We start from the raw sequence: 10,662 nt of genomic DNA, 5'->3' as shown, positions 1-10,662 counted from the left end.
ACGTACTGAAGAACGTGAACTACGCTGCTGTCTGGTTTCCCGCCCCGCCATCTAATCGCCACGGAGCTCGGCAGCCAACAGCAACGCGAGCAGCGCGTCCTTCCTCCTTTCCCGCTCGCGTTATCTTTCAAGTCCGAGGCGGAAGTAACGTTGCCGGGCTGAGCTCGGCCGGAAACAGACCCTTCTCATCTCTTCCTGCGACCTCCACCCGCATCATGAGGCCGCCGCTGCCGCGGTCTCCTGGCTGACCTAGCTCCTCTCACCGCCAGGCCGGGCGATGCAGCGGGCATGGAGGGCGCGGACCCCGCGGTGCGGAGGCGGCTCCAGCTCCCCACCTGCCCCCAAGAAGCCGAGTCCCGGCGGCAGCTGCGCCAGCCCCGAGGTACCGGCTCCTCTCCCTCACCAGCGGTCCGCGGGGGGAGGGGAGGCCGTTGAGACCGTTGGAGCTGCGCGAGGCTCGTTGAGGGCGCGGGGGGCGCTGGTTCTGGAATGCTGGGGGGGGGGGAGGCCCCGGCCCCAAATTACCGACTTTGTAGCTCCAAATCATCGTGTTTGCTGAAAAACTATGGTACACTGAAAAACAAATATGCAAATAAGTACGCAACTAAGTCTTATTTACTTTCTGTGGGTCACTGGAAATCGTGAGTGAGTGACACCTGGGTCAACAAAGCAGAAGCGTTTCTTTATTTCTAGACAAGCGGTTGTAAGAAAATGCTGACAGCAAAGCTAAATGTTGGTTAAGACTCCCTTAAGTTGGGAGAGACTTGAGTGTTGCATCTGCTGTATCTGTTAGCTGTTTAAAAAATTATCATATATTTTGAATACTTTTACTGTTATTGATTGTACGTTGTACAAGGGTGGAAATTATTGTACAAATATGATGGTTATCGTACATCTGGCAACACTGGCCTGCCCCTTCTGCCAGCAAAGGAGGCCCTGGTGCCCGCTCAGCTGGAGAGTGCCAGACGGCAGCCCACCCCCAGTGCCAATCCCAACACCTCCTGCTGAGGCCCTGGCTGCATGGCTCCTCACACCTGTTCATTTATGCATTCCCAGGGCCTCCTGGTCGGCTTCCTCCTGCCCGTGGCTAAGCTCAGGAAGGAGGTTATGGCCATGAGGACCCCTAGGGGACTACAGGGCTGCTTTCCTGTCCCTATCTGCTGGGCTACAGGAGCAAATGCTTTGCAGGGCAGTATCTATTGGCTCCTTGTACTCCTTCAAGGTCCAGTGGGCACTGTTGAGCAGGCTGTGCTTAGTGTCCCCCCTTGGTGCGCTCCTTATAAACCTATGACCCTCGCTCCTTTCCCTGTTTTACTTTTATTTGTCCCAAGGACTCGATTGTTACATCTGCAGTGGTCTCCTTAAGAAAGGCTTCTAATTTTACTTGGTGGACCTAGGCCTATGCTTCCCCAGTGACATAACAAATAGGCCTGTGTCACAAGGTGTCCACTGGCTCCTTGGACTCATTTGAGGGCCAGCGGGCACTGTCCAACATGCTCTGCCTTGTGTGTTTTCCCCCACCCCCCCTCCCCCCCTTGGCGCACTCATTGTGAACCTGTAACCTTCACTTCTGTGCTTGCTTTGTTCCTTTATTGTTCTAAGTAATCAGTTGACACATATCTAATAGCCCCTCTCTATTAACAGTCAGGGCTAACTTGCTTTGTGGGCCTAAGGCCCATGTCCCCAACATGTGTCAAATAGGCCTGTGTCACAGTGGTAAAGTGGATGTTGAAAGGGGGAGTGAACTGGGTAGGGGTGGGGTGACCCCACTGTTACTTTTTCTCTTGTAGCCTGAAGCATTTAAGGCAGGGATGGGCAAAATGTGGCCAGATGCAGCCTTTCAGGACATTCTATCCAGCCCACAGATCCCTCCCAAAATTGAGAAAATTAATGTTTATCTTCCCCTGGCTGCCTGTCATGTGGCCCTTGATGGCTTGCCAAAACTCGATAAGCAGCCCTCCGCCCAAAATAATTGCCCGCCCCGATTTAAGGTCTAGATGGTTTCAGAGGCTGAAGCTTTAACTCCCATAGAATACAAATTGCATTTTACTAGTACAGCAAATTGAAACATATATGGACATATGTATATGTGCATACATAAAAAATTATCTTTATTCTAACGTCTACACACACATCCTACAATATTAACTCGGATAACTATATAGCACTAGTACAAGAATTGGTGTCTAGGCCAGGACTCACTGACTGATCCCTTTGAAAATCACAGTGCTTTTGCAAATCCACCCTTCATTTTTCCAAGCACAATAAAGCACAGAGTTAAATTACTAACAAAACTGTAGCGTGTTGCATCTTGGGTTGCATGTACATACACATGCTTCAAATTGTGAATCAACCTTGCATCTGCCATGGCATAATCACAAATTTACTACTTTTTTGCAGTATAACGACGACAGTGAAGAGGACATGTTTGGGGACTATGACAGCTTTTCTGGAAATGATTCTTTGCTAGCTCAGGTTGATGACCTGGAGCAAAAATACATGCAATCTGTTGATTTTGCTTTGCACCCAGAAAATCTGGAAGACAAAGCTGTTGTAGAACCTGCATCAGGGAAGCTTCACATACAACATTCCAAAAGCAAGGAACTCCTGTTTTCTGCCACAGAAAATGTTAATGGTTTCAGAGTGAAAGAAGAAGATAATGTCTGGAAAAGTCCAGATGAACAAGAAGAAAGGACTCAAGAACTGGGGGATTTTAGTTTAGATGATTTGCCATGCTCACAGCAGCTATATTTCGAGGAAGTGGATGCTTCTACACAACAAGCAAATGCAAATGCTGGTGACAATCACATGAATTCTGGTCTTGGCAGAATCTTGAATCAGTCATTTTGTCACAATGATGTAGAGCATACCAAAACAAATAATGAACCATCCCAAAACATCATAGCTGATCTGAATAAAAGAAAGAGTCTCAAAGATCACCTCAAAAGTTCTATGGCTGGAAACGCTAAGGCTCAGTCTCTACAGATTTCTAAAACTAAGCAGCTCAAAGAAGCTATTCTGTCTAAAGAGCTGTGTGTTGCCAAGGAAACAATTGAAGCTTCCTCTGTTGATCTTGGTCCTTTTTATGGTTTACCCAGTAAAGTTAAAGATCTTTTTGTACAGTTCCATGGGATTGAAAAGCTCTATGGTAAAATTACTGGTTTTGTTTATTTTTTTTAAATGAGCTGCTCGTTATTGGATAAGGGTGGATATAATGTTTCCAGTTTTCAATTTAACCTTTTAATTGTGTTTGTGGAAACCAGATATTTCTGTGCTCTAGAAAAGGCTCCTAAATAAAAAGGAATTAGTTAAACTTCTAAAGGAAGTTAATAATGATGTAGCTTTAAAAAGTGGAAGGGTAAGACACTTAAGCTTTCACTTAAAAATTTAAAAGAAAATGGAAGTTATACTGTGTGATAATCAGGGATCTGGGTTTTCCATTTCCCACGGAAAAACGGAGAAAACCACAGATTCCCTGTTTTTATTGGAGAAAACGTGGATTTCCCCTTTTAGCAGAGAAATCTGCAGATTCTCCGCTTTTGCAGAGAGCTGTTGCAGGCTGGCACAGCTCCAGCTTGCAAGAGCTGATTGCAGAAAGGGCAGGAAAGCTCCAGCCCTACCTGGAGGGGGAGAGGGAAGGGTGAGGCCTGAGCCCCTGAGTCAGCCAAGGTTGGGCTCAGGCTCAGACTCGCCCTTGGCCCTTCGCCCCTGGATGCTAGAGATAAGTGGGGCTTGGGGGCTGTGGTGCAGGGCTGGGGAAGGTGGCTGGGGGCTGAGGGAGCGGAGGCTGCTGCTAGCCCCAGGCGGCACACCGGAGCCAGGAGCAGGGCTGGGGGGTGAGGGCAGGGGTGTCCCTCTGCAGGGGACTTTGGGCAAGCAGTGAGGTGTGGTGGTGCCTGCCATGTGCAGGCCACACACATACCACCTGGCTGGCTGGCCGGAGGGGGGAGGGGGGGCTCACATGTGGCTGGCTACACAGCTCCGTGGCCACAGCTCTGCAGTGGCGGGCAAGGGATGGTGGCTGTGAGGGGTGGAGCGGCCTCATATACAGCAGACGCTGCTGCTTACCTGTGGAGCTATGCCAGTGGTGACAGCCACTGCGTGCAAAACCTCCCCACGCCACTGCTGCCACCACCGAGCCATGCCCACGGAGCTGTGTGGCTGGCTGCAGGGTGGCAGCTGTGGCCACTGTGTGGCGCGGGATGGTGGTGGGGGTGGCCACGTGCCACCTGGCCATCATCACACTGCCAGCCTGCAGCCAGCTGCACAGCTCTGTGGGCATGGCTCTGTGGTGGCAGCAGTGGTGCAGGGAGGTTTTGCACGCAGCGGCTGTCACCACTACCACAGCTCCAAAGGTAAGCGGCAGCAGCCACCACGTACGAGCCCCACAGCCACCATCTCTCGCCGCTGCTGCAGAGCTGTGCAGCCAGCCGCATGCAAGTCCCCCCCCCCCCTCCTTACCAGCTGCCTGGGTGGCATGTGTGCGTCCTGCACGTGGCGGGCACCACCACGCCCCACATTGCAGGGCATAAGTGGCAGCTGCTACATGCAAGCCCCCCTTTCCTCCCTCCCCAACCCCCCGACCCTCCAGCCTGGTGGCATATATGTGGCCCGCACATGGTGGCTGCCACTGCACTGCCATGCCCTGCACCACTTAACCTGCAAAGCTGTGCGGGTGGCCGTGAGATGGTAGCGCAGGGTGCAGTGGCAGAGTTGCGGTGGCAGCCTCCGTGTGCAAGTCCCTCCCGTCAGGTCAGCCGGCATGTGAGGCCCACAGAGTGGCACCCCTGTCCTTTCCCCCGGCCCTTCTCCTGGGAGTGGGCACAGGGATATGCTCCCCGCCTTCTTGATCTACCCCCTCCCAGCACGTTCCCTTTCCTTCGCCCTGCCACACCTCTTCCCCCCACACACATTTACCTGCTGGGGTGGGTGTCAGTGTCTGTGTGTGCATCTGTGGATGTGGGGGGCTGTTGGGAGGGAGTGAGGGCCATCAGGAGGGCTGAGGAGGCTGTGGGGGGGAGTGCGGGGCACCAGCAGCACCGGGGGGCCTGTGGAGGGCCTTTAATTTTTATCACGGATTTGGGGTTTTTAATCAGAGAATTTGCAATTTTTAATCAAAAAACCAGGATCCCTGGTGATAATGGATACAGTAAATCACCACAAGAAATTTGAAGGAAACCTCATACAAGTAATTTTAACTTGGACTTCATCCACCCCAAGCATTTCATGTTCCTTAAAGTTGTGACAACTTAAAAACATGATTTCAGTTTAAAACTTTAGGGGGTCAGTATTGGATTGCTATTCTCACTTTATGGTTTTCTGAATGTTTTTTTCTGATGTTTGCATATGGGTAGTAGAATGGCTGAATATCGTTGTAGTTTTTTAAAGCAATGTTATTTCTATTTAGGTAAGTACAATTTTAATTTAATCAGCTGATAACCAGTATAGAGATAGTTAAGCTATCCTTATTCAGAGATGTGCCAGATGTACTTGCTCTGGTGTGAAAATATTGTTACGTTCTCTATGTGTTGCACCAGGTTTGGTTGTGCCACCTCTTTTTGTAGTAGTAGTATTTACACACAGTTGCATTCAGTATATTCTTCAAGACAGTCTGTTAGTTTGGCTGTTTTATTTTTGAGATATATATGTGGTTCAGTATAAGGTTGTCTCCTAGGTTTTTTTTTTAATGGTGTGCAAATAATGATACATTGATAGAAAACTGGAAAGTTTGGAAAGCTGTTAGGGAAGCATTATCTTACTTCTGAATGCATTGTAAGTAGAACCTACACTTTTAATCCAGTGTTGATAGACCACAATGATCTCAAATATCTTTTGCTTGAATTACTGATTGAAATTTGAACTTCAAACAAAGCCTACTGCTTAAACTGAATTTAAAGCTTCCTTTGTTTTCAGAGAGGTTTTGTAAAGACTATTTGTGACTGTCACGGCAGAGTCCTATAGGAGGGCCGTGATCTCCTTATGGCCCCCTCACCATGCCAAGTCAGCCCAAGGGCACCCTCTGTTCTCGCCCACCACGTCTTCGATCTTAAGTTAAGTTGGGAGGCTGCCTTACGTCTCCTCGGCACGGTTAACTGGGATCTCTGTCCCCGTGTTCTCCCGGACCCACCGGGGGTCTCCCTGTACTCTGGGTGCTTCTCAGGCACCCTAGCCTTATGGGCTATGCGTGGCTCCTACCAACCCCTAATACCACGCCCCAAGCCTCGCTGATGGGATAGACGCTGGTATGTCTCTCTCTCTCTCTCTCTCTCTCTCCATACTGCCCGTCTCTCAGGCCTCCTCTGCGTACTCTCTCTCGCCCTCTCTTAGGCTCTCCGAGCGCCTCCCTGTACTGTTGCCCCTTTCTGGGGCCTTCTCTATAGTGTCGCCCCCTGTCTGGGGCCTTTACACTAGTGCCCCCTCCTGGGGCTCCCCCTGCAATGTCGCCCGAACTCGGGCTTCTAAAATACAGCCCCCTGTCTGGGGCTCTCTGCGCCCACTCTGGGGACTTCTCGGCAACGCTGCCTGATTCTCGGGCCCACCACGCTGCTACTCCCTTCTCCCAGGGCCACCACGCCACTACCCCCTCTCACCAAGGCAACCGCAGCACTCTACCCTGCTCCGGGGTTTGTCGCAGCACTAGCCCTTCTTCAGTGGCTCACCGCGCCCGCACTGGGCTTCCTAATAATATTGCCCCCTCTCTAGGGCTTGCTGTGCCCCTACTGGGCTTCCTCATAACACTGCCCCCTCTGTGGGGCTCGTCGTGCTTGCTGTGCCTCTACTGGGGCTTCTCAAAGCCGTCCCTCTCCGGGGCTGGGGTCTACACCCCGCAAGCTGCGCCCTCACTGGCGCTATGCCTTCACTGGCACCGGGGTTCCCATACCACTGGGGTTCCCCCTGAGAATACTGTGCCCTCACTGGTGCTAGGGCCTCACCCCTCTGGGGTCCCTATGAGGCCTCCTCCAACCCCTATAGCCTCACCCAAACCACCGGTATAGTCTCACAACCAAACATAAACTCAAGCCTCCTGGCTATAACTCAACACACGCCCTATGGCTATAACCACATTGCTCCATGTCACAGCAGTACTTGCTGTTAGGCTTCTTTCTGCATCCTAACTGCAGGAGCTCCTGCCCCTCTGGTTGCTGGCAGGGAACTGCTAGCTTGGCCTCAGCCCTGGGCTTTATGAGGGCCAAGCCCTGTCACTTCTGGCCAGCTGACTCATTAGTTGCCAGGGCAACCCACAGCTGTGCTCATTATGTTCTGCCAGGGCTCTCTCTCCCTGGCAGTTTCCACTCTGTAGGAGCGGGGTAGCGAGGTGCCCCGCGACAGTGACATTCTAGATCTCAAAAAGTCTTGTGTGCTTGGCATGTGTGCATCATTAACTTTGAGTTAATTACCAGAATATAGCAGTACTGGATTAATGCAAAAGTTTATAATGCTGTTGTCTGCAGCTGCAGCCATTCCAAGGCCTGTACAGTATGACAACTCTAATCATAGCTTTGTACTCCCACTCCATGCCTAGTTTATCTGGGGTCACAAGGTCTTCCAGGTATTGTGTGTATGAGATAATGGAGACTTCTTGAAAGTTGCATTCATTGCATCCAAGAATTCCAATATCTAACATTCTACTGCCCAAAGAGCTGAAGGCTGTAGACCTCACCAAGGACAAAAATTAAAAATATTGGAGTTTTTAGTTCAAGTATTGAACTAAATTATTGTGTTCAAGTATTGAACACAAAATTTAAAACGTACTTGGAGTTTTCAGTTCAAGTACTTTTCCAGATGTTAGGAGCCAAAACATGAGGGAGCTACTTCATATAGTGTATGCATCATTGTTACTGCAAGATTATCCTGCTCTCATTTCCAGTTATCTCAAACATTTCACCAAAGTCTATCATGTTTGGCTTTGTATATGGCAGACAAATTTAGTATTCTCTAAACTACAAAAAGCTGCTAAAATAGCTTGATGATGTATAATAGCGTATGCCTCAGTGAAGCAGAGACATTAAGTTATCAATAGATTAAATCTTAAGCATAGACAATACTTTATTGAAGTGTTCTTTTAACAAGCACAAGCCATATACTAGAGGTGTAAGGGCTTTAGTTACAACCACTGGGTGTGATCTTAGAACAGAAACTTACAACGGTTGCTTGTTTGGCCACTTTGCTATATATTTCAGGTTTAGGCAATGTCTGAGTGTTCCAGTTTCTCTTTAAAACTAATATTATGTGAAGATAATTTGGTTAGATGTGTAAGGGCCTTTATTTGACACATGACTGGTTTCTGTGTGAGGTAAAGGAATGCAAATATCACTCTTCATATGTTGTTGTCAGTAGTACACTTCCTGTTCTGAAGCTTCTTTCATTTGTTTAAAATGATGGATTCTGTCATCTTGCATGAAACTGTTTTTAATAGCTTCTGAAAGTGTTCAGTTGTTTGGACCTTCTGGGTAGTAGGATGTTACTGTACAGCAGTGACTCTCAACCAGGGTGCTGTGAAATTCTTTTAGTGTTCTATGGGGTGCCACACAATATTAGCACTATTAGGTGTACAAACAGCTACACATGATTCACAAGATAAACCCAGAGATGTCAAATAGGATTCCAGAGTGTCAAAAACATTCTATCCTCTTGTGGTCATTCTGAATTCTTTGCAGCAAAATTGCACTATTATTTTTCTGTAGTCAAGAAATGAGTGAAAGCTAAGAGCTGGCATTTTCCAAGGGGTGCCTTAAGTCTGAAATGGTTGAGAACCACTGTTGTATAGACTTTACCTGAAGATTGGAGCTTTCTGTGTGATTAGCCAGGGCCATATTGAATATTTTGTTTAGTGATTTTGACAAGGAAAAAGATTTGGTAGGCTGAATACTCAGTTGTTTTTGGAGCTCTATTAATGAAAATCCTCTGACAAGTTCTATTCATATCCTTCAGCAATACAGAAAACATCTTAATTCTTCATAAACATATATATTAAAGCAGAGGAAAAGAGAACACAAAATAACTCATTTATTTTCATTTTACAGAGTGGCAGCACACTTGTTTAACATTAGAATCTCTGCAACAAAGAAAGAATTTAATATATTCATTGCCAACCAGTGGTGGAAAAACACTTGTAGCTGAAATTTTAATTCTTCAAGAATTACTCTGCGGGCAGAAAGATGTTTTAATGATTCTGCCTTACGTGGCTATTGTTCAGGAAAAGGTGTGGAAACTGTTTTTGATTTTGTTTATTTGTACTTTGCACTGCAACTTTGTACATTTGTTTTACCAGTAATGTTAGAAAACTATTTCAAGCCTCAAATTAAGCCATGCAAAAGTTCTAACACAAACATGTTTGCATTAGGGCTATGCAAAGCTTTGGGTGCTGATTCGATTTGGAAGAGATTCAGCCCAATTCGGCAGCTGAATCTCCAAATCTGAATCGAATCAGGAAACCAATTAAAAAGGTTCGAATCGATTCGGAAAAGATTCAGCGATTCGGGCAGTCCCCACTCACCACCACAGGAAACTGGACCTGGGCTCTGTGCTGGTAAGTAGGCGGCGGGGGCCTAGGCTCCATGCCAGTAAGTAGGGGGCGGGGGGGGGGCCTGGAGGAAGGGGAAGGAGACCATGGGGGGGACCCACGCCAGGCCCCATCCCTTGTCTGCTCCCCCAGCCCCACTAACCCCCACCTGCCCACTCTTCCAGCCCCATCAATGGCTCCCCTGTCTGACTCCAGTGTCTTGGCTCTTCAAAGAAAAAAAACAAAAACAAAAAACTCTGCACTCAATGGCTCCTGCCAGGCAGGGGGACGATCCCCGCTGTCCCCCACTGCCCCATACGGCATGGGGGATGCTGCCATGAGCCTCCATCCCCCACCCATTTCCCGAGCCCTGTCAATGGCTGCCCCGCTTGGCCCCAGCATCCCGGTACTTAAAAAAAATTTTTTAAAAGCCCTGCACTCACTGGCTGCTGTAGCAGCCATCGGGGTTTCTGGGGGCTCATGGCAGAGCCGCCCCCCCATGCAACGTGGGGCAGTGGGGGGCAGCAGAGATCTTGTGTGTGTCGTGTGGCTCACCCCCCTCCCCCGCCTGGCAGCAGCCAGTGAGTGCAGGGTGCTTTTTTTTTTTTTTTTAAAGAGCTGGGACACTGGGGCTGGGCAGGGCAGCCATTGATGGGGCTGGGAGAGTGGGCTGGGGATGGGGCCTGTTTGATTTGGAGATTCGGCCAGATTGATTTAGGACAGTGATTCAAATCACCAAATCTAATTTCTGTCCCCTGAATCAGCCGAATCCGAAGCAAATACCAGCTGCTTTGCACAGGCCTAGTTTGCATATCTTAAACAAATATCCAGGAAATGAAGAAGGTGCTTCTGTTTTTTAGTCTAGTTTAGAGGCTGTCACACTGTTCTCTGTAATGAAGTATTCATTGGCTTTGGTTGAGACCTTTATCCCAAGGGCTTGTCTACCTACTGAAGTTATTGCCGAGTAATTTAGGTTGTGAATTTAGCTATTGATATTTGAGCGTGAACACTGTGCCCCAGAGCATTCAATTAGTGTACTGCAAATTTTCACCCTGCCTTACTTTGTGGGCACCTTTCCATACACATGCATAAATCCTGACATACAGGTGGAGAACTGTGTTTTCACTGAGGTGGTGTTTTTTTTTTTTTTGAATGGCCTT

General features: G+C 48.5%; 1 protein-coding gene across 2 annotated transcripts in view; it reads left to right on the top strand.

Moving 5' to 3' along the window:
- Positions 1-26: 26 nt before the first annotated feature.
- HELQ (helicase, POLQ like) overlaps positions 27-10,662 on the top strand; it is a 35,477-nt gene continuing 24,841 nt past the window's right edge. The window contains exons 1-3 of one of the 2 annotated variants that reach the window (XM_014596353.3): positions 27-382; positions 2,401-3,148; positions 9,024-9,202. In XM_014596353.3, coding sequence (XP_014451839.1) covers positions 278-382; positions 2,401-3,148; positions 9,024-9,202 — 1,032 coding nt within the window. In that variant the 5' untranslated portion in view covers positions 27-277. The remainder of the gene's footprint in view (positions 383-2,400; positions 3,149-9,023; positions 9,203-10,662) is intronic. The other variant, XM_006273562.4, reaches the window with a different exon arrangement.

Source organism: Alligator mississippiensis, chromosome 2 (genome assembly GCF_030867095.1).
Source record: "Alligator mississippiensis isolate rAllMis1 chromosome 2, rAllMis1, whole genome shotgun sequence".
NCBI classification, from domain to species: Eukaryota; Metazoa; Chordata; order Crocodylia; family Alligatoridae; genus Alligator; species Alligator mississippiensis.
The sequence above is the reverse complement of the archived record's forward strand: the minus strand, read 5'-3'. Positions and strand labels throughout refer to the sequence as shown.